The sequence below is a fragment of the Hemitrygon akajei genome, chromosome 9 (assembly GCF_048418815.1).
Source record: "Hemitrygon akajei chromosome 9, sHemAka1.3, whole genome shotgun sequence".
Lineage (NCBI taxonomy): Eukaryota > Metazoa > Chordata > Chondrichthyes > Myliobatiformes > Dasyatidae > Hemitrygon > Hemitrygon akajei.
In genome coordinates this window covers 22,643,830-22,666,288 of record NC_133132.1, presented here as the reverse complement: position 1 = coordinate 22,666,288, position 22,459 = coordinate 22,643,830, and the positions used below count along the sequence as shown (strand labels likewise).

At 50.5% G+C, this 22,459-nt stretch overlaps 1 protein-coding gene across 1 annotated transcript in view; it reads left to right on the top strand.

Moving 5' to 3' along the window:
- The window catches only part of LOC140732638 (T-box-containing protein TBX6L-like), a 36,860-nt gene that overhangs the window by 518 nt on the left and 13,883 nt on the right, over window positions 1-22,459 (top strand). Inside the window, exons 2-7 of the mRNA XM_073055335.1 lie at window positions 6,457-6,608; window positions 11,616-11,676; window positions 16,074-16,215; window positions 16,720-16,822; window positions 19,693-19,857; window positions 20,707-20,853. Of these exons, the coding sequence (XP_072911436.1) occupies window positions 6,457-6,608; window positions 11,616-11,676; window positions 16,074-16,215; window positions 16,720-16,822; window positions 19,693-19,857; window positions 20,707-20,853 (770 nt within the window). The remainder of the gene's footprint in view (window positions 1-6,456; window positions 6,609-11,615; window positions 11,677-16,073; window positions 16,216-16,719; window positions 16,823-19,692; window positions 19,858-20,706; window positions 20,854-22,459) is intronic.

Sequence of the window (22,459 nt, the reverse complement as noted above, 5' to 3'; positions counted from 1 at the left end):
GGTGGGGTTGGGAGGAGAGGGGAGTGGTTTGGGGAGGGGAGGTGGGAGAGGAGGGGAGGGAGGGTGGGGCTATGTAGAACTGGAATGTGACCCAGGAGCCCAGACCGACTGAGGTGCCTCTGGCTGACACCAGGATATCATGAATACAGTGTTTTGAATTTAAAAGAGCTTCCTTGATGAATCTCAGCCAGGCTTTGAGCCAGGACTTCACTTCCTCCTCAAGTAAATGTATGAATATTTTGCTGCTGACAATGCTTGCTGCTGTCTAGACACTGGAATACACAAGGGGGTGGGTGTGGGAGAGAGATGGGGTCGGAATGAACCTCTCTGCAGGTCGAACAGCCTCAACCCCGGCCAGCTTTGAAAGCTACCCCCATCCCTGCAGACAGTCCTCAGCCAGGACTGCAGAAGGCTGCAGGGTTAGGACAAGCCTGTGACCAGCCACATTTCTATTAGTGTGATGGCATTGAAAGGACTGGCCTCTGTTCCCATAAGACCATAAGACAAAAGAGCAGAAGTCAGCTATTCGGCCCATCAAGTCTGCTCTGCCATTTTATCATGAGCTGATCCATTCTCCCATTCAGTCCCACTCCCCCGTCTTCTCACCATAACCTTTGATGCCCTGGCTACTCAGATACCTATCAACCTCTGCCTTAAATACACCCAATGACTTGACCTCCACTGCCGCCCGTGGCAACAACTTCCACAGATTGACCACCCTCTGACTAAAACAATTTCTTCGCATCTGTTCTGAATGGGTGCCCTTCAATCCTTAAGTCATATCCTCTCATACTAGACTCCCCCACCATGGGAGACAACTTTGCTACATCCACTCTGTCCATGCCTTTCAACATTTGAAATGTTTCTGTGAGGTTCCCCCTCATTCTTCTAAACTCCAAGGAGTACAGTCCAAGAGCGATCAAACATTCCTCATATGTTAACCCTCTCATTTCTGGAATAATTCTAGTGAATCTTCTGAATCCTCTCCAACGTCAGCACATCCTTACTTAAATAAGGAGCCCAAAACTGCACACAGTACTCCAAGTGAGGTCTTATAGAGTCTCAACATCACATCCCTGCTCCTATTCGCCTTCTTCACCACCGACTCAACCTGGAGGTTAACCTTAAGGGTATCCTGCACGAGGACTCCCAAGTCCCGTTGCATCTCAGAACTTTGAATTCTCTCCCCATTTAAATAATAGTCTGCTCATTTATTTCTTCTACCAAAGTGCATGACCGTATCCTTTCCGACATTATAATTCATTTGCCACTTCTTTGCCCATTCCCCCAATCTATCCAAGTCTCTCTGTTTTTTTGGAACTATGAACCCGTTCCCTGGTTCTGAAGCACTTGCTGGGGGATGGGTGCGGGAAGGCAGACAGGGTAGTTTGGGTGCAGACAGAGCAGGCCGTGTGCGGAGAGGACAGGTTGTGTGCGGAGAGGACAGGCTGTGTGCGGAGAGGACAGGTTGTGTGCGGAGTGGACAGGCCGTGTGCGGAGAGGACAGGTTGTGTGCGGAGAGGACAGGCCGTGTGCGGAGAGGACAGGTTGTGTGCGGAGTGGACAGGCCGTGTGCGGAGAGGACAGGTTGTGTGCGGAGAGGACAGGTTGTGTGCGGAGAGGACAGGCCGTGTGCGGAGAGGACAGGTTGTGTGCGGAGAGGACAGGCTGTGTGCGGAGAGGACAGGTTGTGTGCGGAGAGGACAGGCCGTGTGCGGAGAGGACAGGTTGTGTGCGGAGTGGACAGGCCGTGTGCGGAGAGGACAGGTTGTGTGCGGAGAGGACAGGTTGTGTGCGGAGAGGACAGGCCGTGTGCGGAGAGGACAGGTTGTGTGCGGAGAGGACAGGTTGTGTGCGGAGAGGACAGGCCGTGTGCGGAGAGGACAGGTTGTGTGCGGACAGGACAGGCTGTGTGCGGAGAGGACAGGCCGTGTGCGGAGAGGACAGGTTGTGTGCGGAGAGGACAGGTTGTGTGCGGAGAGGACAGGTTGTGTGCGGAGAGGACAGGTTGTGTGCGGAGAGGACAGGTTGTGTGCGGAGAGGACAGGCCGTGTGCGGAGAGGACAGGCCGTGTGCGGAGAGGACAGGTTGTGTGCGGAGAGGACAGGTTGTGTGCGGAGAGGACAGGCCGTGTGCGGAGAGGACAGGTTGTGTGCGGAGAGGACAGGTTGTGTGCGGAGAGGACAGGCCGTGTGCGGAGAGGACAGGTTGTGTGCGGACAGGACAGGCTGTGTGCGGAGAGGACAGGTTGTGTGCGGACAGGACAGGCTGTGTGCGGACAGGACAGGCTGTGTGCGGACAGGACAGGTTGTGTGCGGAGAGGACAGGTTGTGTGCGGACAGGACAGGCTGTGTGCGGAGAGGACAGGTTGTGTGCGGAGAGGACAGGCTGTGTGCGGACAGGACAGGCTGTGTGCGGACAGGACAGGTTGTGTGCGGAGAGGACAGGCCGTGTGCGGACAGGACAGGTTGTGTGCGGAGAGGACAGGCTGTGTGCGGAGAGGACAGGTTGTGTGCGGAGAGGACAGGTTGTGTGCGGAGAGGACAGGCTGTGTGCGGAGTGGACAGGCCGTGTGCGGAGAGGACAGGCTGTGTGCGGAGAGGACAGGCCGTGTGCGGACAGGACAGGTTGTGTGCGGAGTGGACAGGCCGTGTGCGGAGAGGACAGGTTGTGTGCGGAGAGGACAGGTTGTGTGCGGAGAGGACAGGCCGTGTGCGGAGAGGACAGGTTGTGTGCGGAGAGGACAGGCTGTGTGCGGAGAGGACAGGTTGTGTGCGGACAGGACAGGCTGTGTGCGGACAGGACAGGTTGTGTGCGGAGAGGACAGGCCGTGTGCGGAGAGGACAGGTTGTGTGCGGAGTGGACAGGCCGTGTGCGGAGAGGACAGGTTGTGTGCGGAGAGGACAGGTTGTGTGCGGAGAGGACAGGCCGTGTGCGGAGAGGACAGGTTGTGTGCGGAGAGGACAGGCTGTGTGCGGAGAGGACAGGTTGTGTGCGGAGAGGACAGGCTGTGTGCGGAGAGGACAGGCCGTGTGCGGAGAGGACAGGCTGTGTGCGGACAGGACAGGCTGTGTGCGGACAGGACAGGTTGTGTGCGGAGAGGACAGGCCGTGTGCGGAGAGGACAGGTTGTGTGCGGAGTGGACAGGCCGTGTGCGGAGAGGACAGGTTGTGTGCGGAGAGGACAGGTTGTGTGCGGAGAGGACAGGCTGTGTGCGGAGAGGACAGGTTGTGTGCGGAGAGGACAGGCCGTGTGCGGAGAGGACAGGTTGTGTGCGGAGAGGACAGGCCGTGTGCGGAGAGGACAGGTTGTGTGCGGAGAGGACAGGTTGTGTGCGGAGAGGACAGGCCGTGTGCGGAGAGGACAGGTTGTGTGCGGAGAGGACAGGCCGTGTGCGGAGAGGACAGGTTGTGTGCGGAGAGGACAGGTTGTGTGCGGAGAGGACAGGCCGTGTGCGGAGAGGACAGGTTGTGTGCGGAGAGGACAGGTTGTGTGCGGAGAGGACAGGTTGTGTGCGGAGAGGACAGGCCGTGTGCGGAGAGGACAGGCCGTGTGCGGAGAGGACAGGTTGTGTGCGGACAGGACAGGTTGTGTGCGGAGAGGACAGGCCGTGTGCGGAGAGGACAGGCTGTGTGCGGACAGGACAGGTTGTGTGCGGAGAGGACAGGCCGTGTGCGGAGAGGACAGGTTGTGTGCGGAGAGGACAGGTTGTGTGCGGAGAGGACAGGCCGTGTGCGGAGAGGACAGGTTGTGTGCGGAGAGGACAGGCCGTGTGCGGACAGGACAGGTTGTGTGCGGAGAGGACAGGTTGTGTGCGGAGAGGACAGGCCGTGTGCGGAGAGGACAGGTTGTGTGCGGAGAGGACAGGCCGTGTGCGGAGAGGATAGGTTGTGTGCGGAGAGGACAGGCCGTGTGCGGAGAGGACAGGTTGTGTGCGGAGAGGACAGGCCGTGTGCGGAGAGGATAGGTTGTGTGCGGAGAGGACAGGCCGTGTGCGGAGAGGATAGGTTGTGTGCGGAGAGGACAGGTTGTGTGCGGAGAGGACAGGCCGTGTGCGGAGAGGACAGGTTGTGTGCGGAGAGGACAGGTTGTGTGCGGAGAGGACAGGTTGTGTGCGGAGAGGACAGGCCGTGTGCGGAGAGGACAGGCCGTGTGCGGAGAGGACAGGTTGTGTGCGGAAATGCAGACAGCACGGGTTAGGTGTTACTGAGCTGATTTTTTTTTAGATGCCCAGTTTGTTGAACCACTTCTTTATTTTAAACATAACTTTTATTCACAATAAGAATATATATACTGAAGAATAAACGCAGAGCAGAGCATTTGTCACTCATGGTTATGACATTCCGTAGAATTAATTTTTTTAACCCATAGCCCCATTGCCCCTCCCAAGGCTCTCTGAGATGATGTTCAAGGGTTTTCGGCCACACATCTCTGCCCCTCCATGTATGGTCGTGGAAAGAGCCCAGACTGTAGACCCTTTCCGATGGCTGCACGGAACTTCAGTGTGTCCCTCAGCACATCCTCCTGCGGCCTGGACTGTGCCACTGGCAGCGTTCCCTCTGGGACGTCTCACTGTGCTGGGAGACCAACACTGGCAGCGTTCCCTCTGGGACGTCTCACTGTGCTGGGAGACCAACACTGGCAGCGTTCCATCTCCAACGTCTCACTGTGCTGGGAGACCAACACTGGCAGCGTTCCATCTCCAACGTCTCACTGTGCTGGGAGACCAACACTGGCAGCGTTCCATCTCCAACGTCTCACTGTGCTGGGAGACCAACACTGGCAGCGTTCCATCTCCAACGTCTCACTGTGCTGGGAGACCAACACTGGCAGCGTTCCCTCTGGGACGTCTCACTGTGCTGGGAGACCAACACTGGCAGCGTTCCCTCTGGGACGTCTCACTGTGCTGGGAGACCAACACTGGCAGCGTTCCCTCTCCGACGTCTCACTGTGCTGGGAGACCAACACTGGCAGCGTTCCCTCTGGGACGTCTCACTGTGCTGGGAGACCAACACTGGCAGCGTTCCCTCTCCAACGTCTCACTGTGCTGGGAGACCAACACTGGCAGCGTTCCCTCTCCAACGTCTCACTGTGCTGGGAGACCAACACTGGCAGCGTTCCCTCTGGGACGTCTCACTGTGCTGGGAGACCAACACTGGCAGCGTTCCCTCTCCAACGTCTCACTGTGCTGGGAGACCAACACTGGCAGCGTTCCCTCTGGGACGTCTCACTGTGCTGGGAGACCAACACTGGCAGCGTTCCCTCTGGGACGTCTCACTGTGCTGGGAGACCAACACTGGCAGCGTTCCCTCTGGGACGTCTCACTGTGCTGGGAGACCAACACTGGCAGCGTTCCCTCTGGGACGTCTCACTGTGCTGGGAGACCAACACTGGCAGCGTTCCCTCTCCGACGTCTCACTGTGCTGGGAGACCAACACTGGCAGCGTTCCCTCTGGGACGTCTCACTGTGCTGGGAGACCAACACTGGCAGCGTTCCCTCTGGGACGTCTCACTGTGCTGGGAGACCAACACTGGCAGCGTTCCCTCTCCGACGTCTCACTGTGCTGGGAGACCAACACTGGCAGCGTTCCCTCTCCGACGTCTCACTGTGCTGGGAGACCAACACTGGCAGCGTTCCCTCTGGGACGTCTCACTGTGCTGGGAGACCAACACTGGCAGCGTTCCCTCTCCGACGTCTCACTGTGCTGGGAGACCAACACTGGCAGCGTTCCCTCTCCAACGTCTCACTGTGCTGGGAGACCAACACTGGCAGCGTTCCCTCTCCGACGTCTCACTGTGCTGGGAGACCAACACTGGCAGTGTTCCCTCTCCAACGTCTCACTGTGCTGGGAGACCAACACTGGCAGCGTTCCCTCTGGGACGTCTCACTGTGCTGGGAAACCAACACTGGCAGCGATCCCTCTGGGATGTCTCACTGTGCTGGGAGACCAACACTGGCAGCGTTCCCTCTGGGACGTCTCACTGTGCTGGGAGACCAACACTGGCAGCGATCCCTCTGGGATGTCTCACTGTGCTGGGAGACCAACACTGGCAGCGTTCCCTCTGGGACGTCTCACTGTGCTGGGAGTCCAACACTGGTAGCGTTCCCTCTGGGACGTCTCACTGTGCTGGGAGACCAACACTGGCAGCGTTCCCTCTGGGACGTCTCACTGTGCTGGGAGACCAACACTGGTAGCGTTCCCTCTCGAACGTCTCACTGTGCTGGGAGACCAACACTGGCAGCGTTCCCTCTGGGACGTCTCACTGTGCTGGGAGACCAACACTGGCAGTGTTCCCTCTCCAACGTCTCACTGTGCTGGGAGACTAACACTGGCAGCGTTCCCTCTGGGACGTCTCACTGTGCTGGGAGACCAAGGGGATACAGGCTGACCAAAGGAAGGTTTTCTCTGAGCAGGTGACCATACCTGATGTATGTGTTGGTGTGTCCTCCTGCAGACTCCTGTAGAGCAGAGAGTCTCTGTTACACAGCGGCTGGGTCTGCACGCAATCCGGGCAAACCCACAGTCTGTAAAGTGCTGGTGACCGTCTCCATCCAGAAGGCATTTTGTGTGATGTGTCATCTGTACAAGAAGGCTCAGATTGGAAGGGTGAGGGACACCTATACGGGGCCGGGGATGAGAGACCCGGGTGGAAGACCCAGGTTGAGAGACATGGTTACAAGACATGGGCACAGAACCCAGGGTGATGGACATGGACACAGGACCCAGGGTGAGAGATCTGGGACAGGACTCGGGGTGAGAGATCGGGGACAGGACTCAGGGTGAGAGATCCGGGACAGGACTCAGGGTGAGAGATCCGGGACAGGACTCCGGGTGAGAGATCCGGGACAGGACTCAGGGTGAGGGAGCTAGGTTCAGGACTCAGGGTGAGAGATCAGGGACAGGACTCAGGGTGAGAGATCCGGGACAGGACTCCGGGTGAGAGATCCGGGACAGGACTCAGGGTGAGAGATCCGGGACAGGACTCAGGGTGAGAGATCCGGGACAGGACTCCGGGTGAGAGATCCGGGACAGGACTCAGGGTGAGGGAGCTAGGTTCAGGACTCAGGGTGAGAGATCAGGGACAGGACTCAGGGTGAGAGATCCGGGACAGGACTCCGGGTGAGAGATCCGGGACAGGACTCAGGGTGAGGGAGCTAGGTTCAGGACTCAGGGTGAGAGATCAGGGACAGGACTCAGGGTGAGAGATCCGGGACAGGACTCGGGGTGAGAGATCCGGGACAGGACTCGGGGTGAGAGATCTGGGACAGGACTCGGGGTGAGAGATCCGGGACAGGACTCAGGGTGAGGGAGCTAGGTTCAGGACTCAGGCTGATGGTACAGGATCCAGTTTGAGAGATTGGGTTTACGTAAGGCCTTCAAATCGTTGGCTTTATTGTTAGGGACTATGTGAGGTTTGAGCTGTTTTCGAGATGCCCCCGTTGCTGTTGAATAGGGCTCTTGCCAGCAGGCTCTCTGGGTAGAACTCCGTACCCAGCTGTTGATCTGTGTCCTCGCCAGAGGGCCGCTAAGTGGTATAGGGTAGCGACACTCCTCCTCCAGACCTGCACAGGTAAGTTAGGGGCTCAGTTGTGCCCTGGCCTCTATTGTTGAGTCAGAACCTGCACTCATTGCTTCCAATATACATCGGGCTGAAGATCTCCCTCCCTGGTGCGTTCCTACTTCCTGTAGAGCCTGTCTTGGTCATGGTAATTCCCTTTGATACCACCCCCCCCAGCTCCTGAGAGCATGTGCCCTCCCATTGTCTGAGGAGGCAGTTTCACTTCAAAGGGAATCACAGACACCTAGGGACAGAGCTCCTGCAGCTGCCTTTCCCCAGGATATTGTCAATAAATGACGCTTGCTACCTTGTCCCTCCCCTCTCTCTGACACAGCATTAGCACCTCACTCCTGTGGGACGCGCTCCCTGGACTGAAGGCACTCAGCTCTCCCCTCGCCGGCTGGTGCTGCTGTTTAGCTCAGAGAGGATGGAGCAGACATCAGAGGGTAAGTTCACACTGTCAGGGTATAACTTCTGTTGTGTTGTAGGGAGTTTTTCTCGTCTCTGCTCCTGCACCTGTCTCTCTGTCACATTACCCGAACCGCGTCCGTGCTGTCCGTACCTTTCCCTGCTGCCTGCCGCTGATGGGATCTCAGCGTGTACTCAGCTCAGAGTTGGGGAGGGAAGGAGGGAAGTGGAAGGGATGTGGCTGGGACTTAATGAAGTGTGATGGATTGGTGGCAAGACAGTCTAAACCAAAGGAGCCGGGGTGACTGAGGATTGAGGACGTTGAAGAACCAGAATTGGAATCAGGTTTGTTATCGCTGACATACGTTGTGAAACGTGTTGTTTTGTGACGGCTGTACGGTGCAAGACAGGAAATGTAGTGTGTAAATTACGGTGAATAAATAAATAGGGAGTGCAAAAATAGTGAGGTAGTCTCCATGGGTTCATTGTTCAGCAATCTGATGCAGAGGCTGTTTTTAAACCATTGAGTGTGTGTGTCTCTCTCGTAATGAGGAGAGGGCTTGTCCTGGGTGGTGAGGGTCCTTAATGATGGTGGTTGACTTTTTGAGGAACTGCCTCTTGAAGCTGTCCTCGAAAGGAAATGCCTCAAAGGAGACTGAACGCCAATGCTTGGCTTTGCAGTCAGTGACACTGGCTTGCTCTGTCGATCAGGCAGAGGGATTCACTGGGATAATTCCCTGTATGGATGAAGCCGGGCTGGTGGGGGCTCTTTTCTCATCGGGTCAATGGGACATTGTAAAGGGAGAGACTGAAGGAGGAACTGTGTGAGGGAGACTAACCAGTGGAGAGTGTTCATGAAAGAACCAGTGAAGAGAAAGCTGTATGGTGCAGAACGAGGTGTGATTGGACAGGGGTGGCTCAGTATAAACTTGCAGGAGGAATTTAAAAGCAATGGGATGGGTGTGGGCCAAATGCTCTCACCATTCAGTATGGGAGTTATGATGTGGGTATTGACACCTCCTGCAGCTTTCCAAGGCTGCGCTCGATGAAAATGACATACTCTTCCTCGGCTGGGAAAAGCTCAGGAAAAGTGGGATCATTATTCTCAGCAACAGACTCCAGCCTGGCTCGCAGACACCAGGTTGTTCGCACTAGTGTGAAAATATCCTTGCCTTTTATTAAGTGATAAGTTCGCATTACGTCTCACAGCCCTGTAAACTCCGAGATATCTGGACTGCTAACCCTGACCCTCAACGTCCCTCTCCCCGTTGGTTTAGTGAGTGTTTCAGCAGGTAAATTCCTGAACTCTGGAATTCTCTCCCAAGACCTCTCCCCTCTCTCCTTCAAGGAAGAGCTCCCTTGAAACCTCTCCAAATAAGAGAGTTTCTAGTCACTTATTGTGATCTCTCCCTGTGGCTCAGCATCAGACTCTGTAAAGGCAGCGTCTGGAGACGATTTCCACTTTGGAGGTGCTGTATAAACACAAGATGCTGCTGCTATTGTTGTGTACTTACAGGAGAGTGTTTGAAGGTGTAAAAATCTGCAGTGATGGATTGCATCTTTCTGCCTCTTGTATCTCTCCGACAGATCCACACTTGTCTTGTTCCTCTCTAAACCCGAAACACTGCCTCATTTCGGCAGGTTTTCCCGAATTTTGGAGACATAAAACTTTCTGATAATTCCAGAACAAAACTATTAACCCCACTTTGCGCAGTTGTCCCTTCTCCACGGGTGGATTGGCGAGCTCTCCAACACAGCCCTGATCTGCAGAATAGTCTGCTACCGGGAGAGAGTCAGCTTGCTCCTCAGAAACTTGTGTTCCATCTCCGCCTATTTATGCCAAATTAATACCAGTTGAAGATGTCTAGTTTCTCAAAGAGACCGTGTTAGTTAGCCCTGTGGGGATTGGGTTCTCATTGCTCCAGCCTGTTTTGCGGGGAGAAGCAGAGACCGAGTTCTTCTCATCTGAAGAGGCCGCTGATGTTAGCTCAATGAACTGGCTCTGAGCAGCTGCCCCAGCTGGAATGCAGGCACTAGGCTAGAGCTGGGCTGGCCCCTAACGGCCCTGAGAAATAGGAGCTGAATTAGGCCATTTGGCACAGCCATTCCATCATGGCTGATTTATTATCCCTCTCAACCTCATTCTCCTGCCTTCTCCCCGTTGCCTTGGACACCTTGGCTAATGAAGGACTTGGCTAATGAACATCCACTTTAAATATACCCGATCACTTGGCCTCCACAGCTGTCTGTTGCAATGAATTCCACAGATTCACCACCATCTGGCTAAAGAAATTCCTTCTCATCTCTGTTGTAAACAGACATCCATCTACTGTGAGACTGTGCCCTCTGGTCCTAGACTCTCCGTCGAAAGAAGACATCCCCTCCATCTCCACTCTAGATCTTCCAGTATTCCGTTGGTTTCAATGAGAACACCATTCATCCTTCTAAACTCCAGCGGATACAGGTCTAGATCCATCAAGCGTTCCTCATACATTAACCTTTTCACTCCTGGAATCATTCCAATGAGCCTCCTCTCAACTTTCTCCAATGACAGCACATCCTTTCTTACATAAGGGGCCCAGAACTGCTCACAATATTCCAAGTGCGGTCTGAACAATGCTTAGTAAAGGCTAATCATTACATCCTTGTTTTTATATTCTAGTCCTCTTGAAATGAATGCTAACGTTGCATTTGCCTTCCTCACCACAGACTCAACCTGCAAATTAACCTTCAGGGAATCCTGCACGAGGACTCCTAACTCCCTTTGCACCTTGAAATTCTGAATTTTCTTCTTGTTTAGAAAATAATCTACGTCTTTATTTCTTCTACCAAAGTGCATGACCATACACTTCCTGACACTGTATTCCATCTGCCACTTCTTTGCCCATTCTCCTAATCCAAGCCCCTGCTTCCTCAACACTACCTGCCCTTCTACCTATCTTTGTATCATCCACATACTTGGCCACAAAACCATCAATACCATCATCCAAATCATTGGCATATAATATAAAAAGAAGTGGTCCCACAGCAACCCCGGTGGAACACCACTAGTCACCTCAACTAACCAGAAAAGGCCCCGTTTATTCCCGCTCTTTGCCTCCTGTCTCTCAGCCAATCTTCTATCCATGCAAGTACCTTTCCTGTAGTACCATGGACTTTAGTTATTATTCTTCTCAAAACCATTCTCCTGCCTCTTCCCATAATCTTTTACACCCTTACTACTCAAGAACTTATTAAGCTCCGCTTTAAATATACCCAAAGACATGAACTTCACAACCGTCTGTGGCGATGAATTCCACACATTCACCACCCTCTGGCGAAAGAAATTTCTCTTCATCTCTGTTCTAAAGGGGGAAATCCTTCAACTCGGAGGCTGCACCCCTTAGTCTTAGACTCTCCCATTACAGGAAACATCCTCTCCACATCTGCTTCAAAGTTCAAAGTAAATTTATATTAAAGTACATAAATGTCACCATATACACCCCTGAGATTCATTTCCTTGCAGGCATACTCAATAAATCCAACAACCATAATCGAATTAGTGAAAGGCCTCGTCAACAGGCTGGGCATCCAAAGTGCAAAAGACAACAAACTGTGCAAATACAAAAAGAACAATCCACAATAACTGTCTGTTTATGATATTACAGGATAAACAAGCAGGAACAATTCGTTTCATAGATATCGCCATTTCACAACTGACAGAAATCAGTAAGTGAAATACACCAGAAATATGCTGAATTAAAAGAGGAAATTCAAAGACTGTGAAACATGATAGGTGGTGTTGTGGATAATGAAGTAGGTTTTCAAAGCTTGCAGAGAGATTTAGGCCAGTTAGAAGAGTGGGCTGAACGATGGCAGATGGAGTTTAATGCTGATAAGTGTGAGGTGCTACATTTTGGTAAGAATAATCCAAATAGGACATACATGGTAAATGGTAGGGCGTTGAAGAATGCATAGAACAGAGTGATCTAGGAATAATGGTGCATAGTTCCCTGAAGGTGGAATCTCATGTGGATAGGGTGGTGAAGAAAGCTTTTGGTATGCTGGCCTTTATAAATTAGAGCATTGAGTATAGGAGTTGGGATGTAATGTTAAAATTGTACAAGGCATTGGTAAGGTCGAATTTGGAGTATTGTGTACAGTTCTGGTCACCGAATTATAGGAAAGATGTCAACAAAATAGAGACTACAGAGGAGATTTACTGGAATGTTACCTGGGTTTCAGCACCTAAGTTACAGGGAAAGGTTGAACAAGTTAGGTCTTTATTCTTTGGTGCATAGAAGGTTGAGAGAAGACTTGATAGAGGTATTTAAAATTATGAGGAGGATAAATAGAGTTGACGTGGATAGGCTTTTTCCATTGAGAGTAGGGGAGATTCAAACAAGAGGACATGAATTGAGAGTTAGGGGGCAAAAGTTTAAGAGTAGCACGAGGGGAAATTTCCTTACTCAGAGAGTGCTAGCTGTGTGGAATGAGCTTCCAGTAGAAGTGGTAGAGGCAGGTTCGGTATTGTCATTTAAAGTAAAATTGGACAGGTATATGGACAGGAAAGGAATGGAGGGTTATGGGCTGACTGCAGGCCAGTGGGACTAGCTGTAATTGTTATATGGTTATATGAACAGGGCATTTATTGTCTGGAGAATAATATCCACAACGGTTGTCATCCCAAAGTCACTACACAATAGCACTAAGTAATTCAGCCTACACAGCAATATCTATGTAAATCTTCAGAAAACCACCACACTAAACACCATTATAACAGTCCGAAAGTTCCCAGCGATTGAGAAATGAGTGTGCTTCGCTATGCCCACCCTGGATGTCAGGGATTACAACCTTGAGCTGAAAAATGAATCCAGTGGCTCTGGGCCCTGTGTTCACTGGAATTCAGAAGAATGAGGGGGTGGCCTGATTGAAACCTGTAGAATGGTGTAAGGCCTTGATTGAGTGAATGTGGAGAGGATGTCTCCTATGATGGGAGTGTCAAAATAGAGGGGTGTCCTTTTAGAATGAAGATGAGAAAGAATTTCTTTAGCCAGAGTGTGGTAAATCTGTAGAATTCTTAGCCACAGACAGCTGTGGAGGTAAAGTATTTATGTATATTTAAGGCAGGGGTTGAAAGATTCTTGATTGGTCGGGGCATGAAGGGATATGGGGAGAAAACAGGAGATTAGGGTTGAGAGGAAAATTGGATCACCATGGTGGAGCAGACTTGGTGGGACAAATGGCCTAATTCTGCTCCTATGTTGTATGAGATAAGGATTCCTTGAAATTGAGTCCATAGATTGAGGGAACAGTTCAATGATAGAAAAACATATAGAAACATAGAAGACCTACAGCACAATACAGGCCCTTCAGCCCACGATGCTGTGCCGAACATGTACTTATTTTAGAAATTACCTAGGTTTACCCATACTCCTCTATTTTTCTAAGCTTCATGTACCTGTCCAGGAATCTCTTAAAAGACCCTATTGTATTCGCCTCCACCACCGTTGCCAGCAGCCCATTCCACACACTCACCACTCTGGGTAAAAAAACTTACCTCTGACATCTTCTCTGTACCTACTTCCAAGCACCTTAAAACTGTCCCTCATGTTAGCTATTTCAGCCCTGGGAAAAAGCCTCTGACTATCCACATGATCAATGCCTCTCATCATCTTGTACACCTCTATTAGATCACCTCTCATCCTCTGTCGCTCCAAGGAAAAAAGGCCAAGTTCACTCAATCTATTCTCATAAGGCATGCTCCCCAATCCAGGCAACATACTTGTAAATCTTCTCTGCACCCTTTCTATGGCTTCCACATCCTTCCTGTAGTGAAGTGATCAGAGCTGAGCACAGTACTTCAAGTGGGGTCTGACCAGGGTCCTATAAAACTGTAACATTAAGCTCTCTGCTCCTAAACTCAATCCCATGGTTGATGAAGGCCAATGTATCGTATGCCTTCTGTGCAGGTTGAGTCAAGTTATCTATCCCCTTTTGTTCAAGAGCCTAATGGTTGAGGGGTAATATCAGTCCCCGATGAGGACTGGTTCATGGACCTCATCATGTTCCTGAATGTCGTGTGAGTCCTAAGGCTCCTGTACCTTCTTCCTGATGGCAGCAGCGAGAAGAGAGCATGACCTGGATGGTGGGGGGATCCCTGATGATGGATGCTGTTTTCCCGCAATAGCATTTCATGTAGCTGTGCTCAGTGCTGAGGAGAGCCTTACCCGTGATGGACTGGGCCGTTCAAAGGTGTCCCCATACCGGGCTGTGATGCAGCCAGTCAATATACTCTCCACTACACATCTGTAAAAGTTTGTCAAAGTTTTAGGTGACATGCTGAACCTTCACAAACTCCTAAGGAAGTAGAGGCACTGCTCGGATTTCTTCCTATTTGCACTTATGTGCTGGGCCCAGGAAGGCCCTCTGAAATTATAACACTGAGGAACTTGAAGTTGCTGACCCTCTCCACCTCTGATCCCTCAATGACAACTAGTTCATGGACCTCTTGTTTCCTCCTCCTGAAGTCAACAACCAGCTCCTTGCTCTTGCTGACATTGAGTGAGAGGTTGTTCCGGCACCACTCAGCCAGACTTTCAATCTCCCTCCGGAATGCTGATTCGTCACTAACTTTGACTTGGTCTACTACAGAGGTATCATCAGCAAACTTGAATATAGCATTGGAGCTGTGTTTAGCCACACAATCATAAGTATAAAGCGATAGAGCACACAGCCTTGTGGTGTACCTGTGCTGATGGAGATTGTGGAGATGTTACTGCCAGTTCAAACTGTCTGGGGCCTGCAAATGAAACGAGGATCCAATTGCACAAGGAGGTATTGAGGCCAAAGAGTATTGATTAGTTTTGAGGGGAGGATAGGCCTCTCATCTAGTACTTTCAATGTTCAATGAGAACCTCTTCCCCACCCCCATTCTTCTCAATTTCAGCAAGTACTGGCCTAGAGCCGTCAAATGCTCCTCATATGTTAACCCTTCCATTGTCAGGATCATTGTATTAAACCTCTCCAAAGTACTTCTTTCATTTGAGGCCCAGTAGTGCTCACAATACTCCAAATGCAGTCTGACTCAGCATTACATCATTTCTTTTATGTTATAGTTCTCTCAAAATGAATGCTAACATTGACTGAACTTGCAAGGTAATCTTTAGGAAATCAGTAGTTCTCTCCTTTATCCCCTCGACCAAAGTGCATGACCGTACACTGTACTCCAACTGCCACATCTTTGCCAATTCTCCCAATCCTTCTGCAGGCTGTCTGTTTCCTCAGCAATGTCTGCCTCTCCACCTATCTTTGTATTGTCTGAAAATTGCCCACAGAGCCATCAATACCATTATCAAGATCATTAACAAACTGTTTAACACTGATCCCTGAAGAACGCTAATAGTCACCAGCAGCAAACCAGAAAAGGTTCCCTTTATTCCCACGCGCTGCCTTCTGCCAGTCAGCCAATCTTCTACCCGTCTGTGATACTCTGGCTTTTATCTTCTTTAGCAGCCTCGTGTGTAGAACCTTCTAAAAAATCCAAATCAAAAGCATCCTCTTTGTCTATCCTGTCTATTCATTCCTCAAACAATTTCAACAGATTTGACAGAAAAGATTTACCTTTAAGGAAACCATGCCATCTTCAGCCTATTCTTCCAAGTACCCCAAAACTTCATCCTTAATAATGGAGTGTAATATCTTGTCAATCTCTGAAGTCAGGCTAACTGGCCTATAATTCAATTTCTTTTCCATCCCTCCCTGAAAGAGTGGAGTGATATTTAAGTTTCCCAATCCACTAACTTTTGTAATATTGTAATTTGCTTTGGCTTCCCTTGTCAGCCACAGTTTCCTCATCCTCATTTCCTCTGCTTTGGGATGAACCAATCCAATTCCTTCTGAAATACTAGCAGAAACTCCAGCCATTATTGCTCTCCCATCATCCCCCTCCCCTTCGCACACCACACTTATTGTTGGGATCTTACTGGGTCTAGCACTGAGGAACCGTGCCCCTCATTCTTGCCTGAGGGCAGGGTCTTGTCGTGAGGCGCCGTGGTTGGCTCAAAGCCCATGCCTCAGGCTGGAGCTCTGGCCATTTCCAGTCACTCCCCCATTTCTTTCACCAGTGTCCAAGGTGCATCAGGACCCCAGGGGGTTGGGCACGCAGGCCGAGTCCTGGAACGGCGTTCGGGTGACCCTGGAGGACCAGGCGCTGTGGCAGAAGTTTCACCAGATCGGCACTGAGATGATCATCACCAAAGCGGGCAGGCAGGTTTCCTTGGCAACCGTGGTCTCGCTGGGGTGGGGAGAGGGAGGGGCTGGGCAGGACCAGGGAAAGGAAGGAGGTGGGCGAGCCAGAGGAGTGATTACCAGTAGAGTGGGTGGAGAGCGAGGCAGTCAGTGAGGTTTTGGGGGATTCTCTCTCATGGAGATGTGTGGACCATGTCCCATGGGGGTCGGAGGTGAGCTGCTACCCTCCCAGGGCAGACTGGGGCCCCCATATGGAGCAAAGGCTATGGGTACTGGGCCCTGAGCCCCTACAAGGGTCAATCGCTCTCAGAAGCCAGCAGGGTTGTAAGACCATGATTTCCGATCACAATGCAGGGCCGCAGTCACCACTGAAACCCCTCACACACATGGCGGGACCCCATCACCCACAGACAGGAGCCCTAGCTGCTTGGCTAAGACCAGAGAGGAGGGAACACTGAGTGAGGGGAGGCAGATGTGTTGGGCCGTGACGTGTCTGATGTGCTTGGCGGTGTTTTCCTTCAGGAGAATGTTCCCTCAGTGCAAGATCAGTGTGGCAGGCTTGCTGCCTTTCTCCAGGTACATGATCATGGTGGACCTCGTGCCTGCTGATGGGATGCGCTACAAGGTGAGTGGACGGGAGTCGCCAATCCGAATGTCAAGTTTCACTATACAACATCAACTGTCCATTTCCCAAAAAGGATGCTGCCCATCCCTCCTGAGTTCCCGTGTAACTCCATGTTCCGGGGTACTCCCTGCCTATTCCCCACAGCCTCATTGGTGGGCCCTAGCCTGACAGTGGGAGGGGTAGTGGATTGCCTTCGGTGAAGTGCTCTGATGCTCCCAGAGACCCTTCTCCTGAGCCCAGAGGGATTTCCAGGTCACGAGGCAATGTGCCTGGGGCAGGCGAGAGCCTATGTTGGGTCAAGGGACACCTTGTACGAGATGATGGACTCTTGACCTCATAATCTATCTCATTACGGCCCTGCTCCTGCACAGCGCCTTCTCTGTAAGACCATAAGACACAGGAGCATAATTAGGCCATCTGGACCTCCCTTTGGCTGAAGAAATTTCTCCACATCTCTGTTTTGAAAGGGCGCCCCTCTATCCTGAGGCTGTGCCCTCTTGTCCTAGACTCTCCACCATGGGAAACATCCTTTCCACATCTACTCTGTCTAGGCTTTTCAACATTCGAAAGGTTTCAATGAAATCACCCCTCATCCTTCTGAATTCCAATGAGTACAGACCTAGAGCCATCAAACGTTCCTCGCATGATAACCCTTTCATTCCTGGAATCATCCTTGTGAATCTCCTCTGGACCCTCTCCAATGCCAGCACGTCTCTTCTATGATGAGGGGCCCAAAACTATTCACAATACTCAAGGTGAGGCCTCACCAGTGCCTTATAAAGCCTCAGCATCACATCCCTGCTCTTATATTCTAGACCTCTTGAAATGTATGCTAATATTACTAGTGAAATTTAAGAGACTACTAGAGAGGTAAATGGAGAAATTTAAGGTGGAGGGTTATATGGGAGGCAGGGTTTAAGGGTTGGCACAACATTGTGGGCCGAATGATCTGTACTGAGCTGTATTGTTCTTTGTTCTTATTACATTTGCCTTCCTCACCACTAAATCTGCCTGCAAGTTAAACTTTAGGTTGTTCTGCACAAGGACTCCCAAGTCCCTTTGCATCTCAGATTTTTGGATTTTTTCCCCATTTAGAAAATAGTTTACACATTTATTTCTACTACCAATGTGCATGACCATACATTTTCCATTTTCCAACATTGTATTTCATTTGCCACTTCCTTGCCCATTCTCCTAATCTGTCTAAGTCCTTCTGCAGCCTACCTGTTTCTTCAACACTACCTGCCCCTCCACCAAACTTCAAATCATCTGTAAACTTGGCAACAAAGCCATCTATTCCATCATCTAAACCATTGATATACAGCATAAAAAGAAGTGGTCCCAACACCGATCCCTGTGGAACACCACTAGTCACTGGCAGCCAACCAGAAAAGGATTCTTTTATTCCCACTTGCTGCCTCCTACCAATCAGCCAATACTCTAACCATGTTAGTAACATTCCTGTAATATCATGGCTCTTAACTTAGTAAGCAGCCTCATGTGTGGCACGTTGTCAAAGGTGTCCTGGAAGTCCAAATATACAACATCTACTACATCCCCTTTATCTATCCTACTTGTAATCTCCTCAAAGAATTCCAACAGGTTTGTCAAGCAAGATCTTCCCTTAAGGAAACCATGCTGGCTTTGTCCTATCTTGTCCTGTGTCACCAAGTAATCCCTAACCTCATCCTTAACAATTGACTCCAACATCTTCCCAACCACTGAGGTCAGGCTAACTGATCTATAATTTCCTTTCTGCTGCCTCCCTCCTTTCTTAAAGAGTGGAGTAACATTTGCAAATTTCCAGTCGTCTGGCACCATGCCAGAGTCCAATGATTTTTGAAAAGTCATTTCTAATGCCACCACAATCTCTACCTCAGAACCCCCTACCTCACAATCAGAACCCTGGGGTGCAGTTCATCCCTGGGGTGATTTGTGTACTTTTAGGTCTTTCAGCTTTTTGAGCACCTTCTCTCTTGTAACAGTAACTGCACTCACTTCTCTTCCCTCACACACTACAACATCCGACACACTGCTAGTGTCTTCCACAGTGAAGACTGATGCAAAGTACTCATTTAGTTCATCGGCCTTCTCCTTGTCCCCCGTTATTATTCCTCCTGCCTCATTTTCTGGTGGTCCTATATCCACTCTCATCTCTCTTTTTTTTTAACATGCATGAAAAAAAAATTCCTATTCACTTTGATATTGTTTCCTAACTTGCTTTCATATTTCATCTATTCCCTTTGCTCTCTGTAGGTTTTTAAAATCTTTTCAATCCTCTGCTTCCCACTAATTTTTGCTTTGTTGTTTGCCCTTTCTTTTGCTTTTACAATAGCTTTGACTTCCCTTGTCAGCCCCAGTTGTATTATTTTACCATTTGAGTATGTCTTCATTTTTGGAATACACATGTCCTGCACCTTCCTCATTTTTCCCAGAAACGCACACCATTGCTGCTTTGCTGACATCCCTGTCATCGGCTCCTTCCAGTTTACTTTGGCCAACTCCTCTCTCATACCACTGTAATTTCCCTCACTCCATCCACTGAAATACTGCTATGTCGGACTTTACTTTCAAGTTTCAAATTTCAGATTTGAACACAGGCATATTGTGATCACTGGTTCCTACGGGTTCTTTTACTTTCAACTCCCTAATCGCCTGTGGTTCATTACATAACACCCAATCCAGTATAGCTGATCCCCTAGTAATCGTTATAGATTGTTATTATCTCACCTTGTTCTACCTCAAAGCACTGTGTAGTGATTGATCTGCATGAACAGTATGCAAGACTGTACCTCCGTAGATGTGACAGTAATAAGTCAGTTCCAGTACCGATACTTTGCTCTCTCTCTCTCTCTCTCCCCCTTGCACAGTGGTACAAGGATCAGTGGGGTGTAGCCGGTAAGTCGGAACCGCAGCCGCCCTGCGTCACCTACATCCACCCCGATTCTCCGGCCCTGGGTAGCCACTGGATGAAACAGCCCGTTCACTTCCGCAAGCTGAAGCTCACTAACAACACGCTCGATCAGTCTGGACATGTATGTGGTGCTCTCTGCTTTCCAGGTCTCTCCTCCAGCTTCTCCCAGTCTTCCAGCATTCCCAAGGCATGGAGCAGGAATGTGCAAGACGCAGTTCGACTTGGGACACGTTGCCCGTTGTCCCACTCCTGCCTTGTGCCGCCAGGATCCAAGGCACAGTCCGTCCCTCCAGCACAATCACAGTTCCGAAATGAGACCACTCCACTCCAGTAACTCTCCTGAAACAAGACCCAATTGCTCCCAGTCCTCGTCTCTGCTGCTTCTGGCTCCCAGCCTCTCTCTCTCTCCCTCTGATTCCCAACCCCTCCCTCTCTGATTTCCAGCCACTATCTCCCTTTCTGATTCCCACACTCTCTCTCTCCCAGTCTGATTCCCAGTCTCACTCTGTTGCTCTCATTCCCAGTCACTCTCCCTCCCTCCCTCTGATTATCAACGCCCCTCTCTCCCTCCTGCTGATTCCCAGTGTCTCTGTCTCTCTCCCTCTGCTTCCCAACCCTTCTCTCCTGCCGGAGTCAGTTGCCATGGTGAAGGAGGTTTGGGACAGAGACTGATGTCTCTGTGTGGTCCCAGTAGTGTGATGTCCGTTCCAACTGCCCGGCACTCTATACACAGACCATGTTCATGTTTGTGCTGTGTTTCACATTATGCTGCCCTCTATACACAGACCCTGACTGTGCTTGTGCTGTGTTTCACATTATGCTGCCCTCTATACACAGACCCTGACTGTGCTTGTGCTGTGTTTCACATTATGCTGCCCTCTATACACAGACCCTGACTGTGCTTGTGCTGTGTATCACATTATGCTGCCCTCTATACACAGACCCTGACTGTGCTTGTGCTGTGTTTCAGATTATGTTGCACTCTATGCATCGTTACCAGCCCCGCTTCCACATCGTACAGGAGGAGAATCCCTTCGGGGTTCGATGGAGCATCTCTCAAACCTTCACCTTCCCGGAGACTGTCTTCATGGCAGTGACAGCATACCAGAACGAGAAGGTGAGGCTGCTGACTGAGTGGGAGGTCCGAGGGTCAGAGGTAGACCGGAGAGGGTGTGTCAGGACTGGTGCCCAAATCCGGCTGAGGCCAGAGGGTCAGAGCTCAGGAACGATGTGGTGTGGCGTGGTGCAGAAGGGTGTTTGGAACTCACTACTGCAGCTAAGTAAGGAGCTTACATACTGTAAGGAGAGCTCTTGCCACATTGGCCTATTGATGCACCATCAATAACTCTGAGACGTGGGTTAAGGTAGGCTTTTATTGGCTGGAAGAAAGCCCACACAAGAAATGACCATCACACAACATCCTGGCGACTGAGGACGGCTCTGTGTCTCCAATCGCCTTTATACCGGGGTCTGTGGGAGGAGCCAGAGGAGCAGACAGCGGGGGGGGAGCGTGTCCAGACAGGTATATGTAGTTCACCACACCTACATCAGTCAAAGTGCTGAGTACAGGTGTTGGGGTGTTACGTTGACATTGCTGAGGCCTAATTTGGACTAATGAGTGCAGCTACCAAAAGGAAAGATATCAACAAAATTGAATTGAATTGACTTTATTACTTACATGGTTCATTTACATGAGGAGCAAAAATCTTTATATTACGTCTCTGTCTAAATGTGCAATGTACAATTTATAGTAATTTATAATAATTAGTATGTACAACAGGACAGTCAATATAACATGGAAATACAGTTGTGTCAACATGTTAATCAGTCTGATGGCCTGGTGGAAGAAGCTGTCCCGGAGCCTGCTGGTCCTGGCTTTTATACTGCGGTACTGTTTCCCAGATGGTAGCAGTTTGTGGTTGGGGTGACTCGGGTCCCCAATGATCTTTCGGGCCCTTTTTTCACACCTGCCTTTGTAAATGTCTTGAATAGTGGGAAGTTCACATCCACAGATGCGCTGGGCTGTCCACACTACTCTCTGCAGAATCCTGCTATTAAAGGAGGTACAGATGCAGCCAGTCAGGATGCTCTCAATCATGCCCCTGTAAAAAGTTCTTAGGATCTGGGGGCCCATACCAAACTTGTCCAACCATCAGAGGTGAAAGAGGCACTGTTGTGCTTTTTTGAAAGAGCACAGAGAAAATTTATAAGGATGTTGCTGGGGGATGAGAAGCTGAACTACAGGGGAGGTTGCATAGGTTAGGTCTTTGTTCTATGGGGCATAGGAGAATAAAGGGACATTTGATAAAGGAATACAAAACTATGAGGGGTATAGATAGGGTAAACACAAGCAGGCTTTTTCCACTGAGTTTGGGTGAAGTTGAGGGAACACGCGGTGAGGGTCAGTGGTGGAAACGGTGACAATTTCAAGTTCTTGGCTGTTAACATCTCTGAGGATCGATCCTGGACCCAACATATTGATGCAATTACAAAGAAGGCACGACACTGGCTATATTTCATTAGGAGTTTGGGGAGAATTAGTGTGTCACCAAAGACACAAGTAAATTTCTACATATGTACCATGTTCTAACTGGTTGCATCACTGTCTGGTATGGAGGGCCACTGCACGGGATCGGATAAAGCTGTAGAAAGCTAGCTCCCTCATAAGCACTAGCCTCCCCAGCATCTAGGACACCTTCAAAAGGAAATGACCCAAAAAGGCG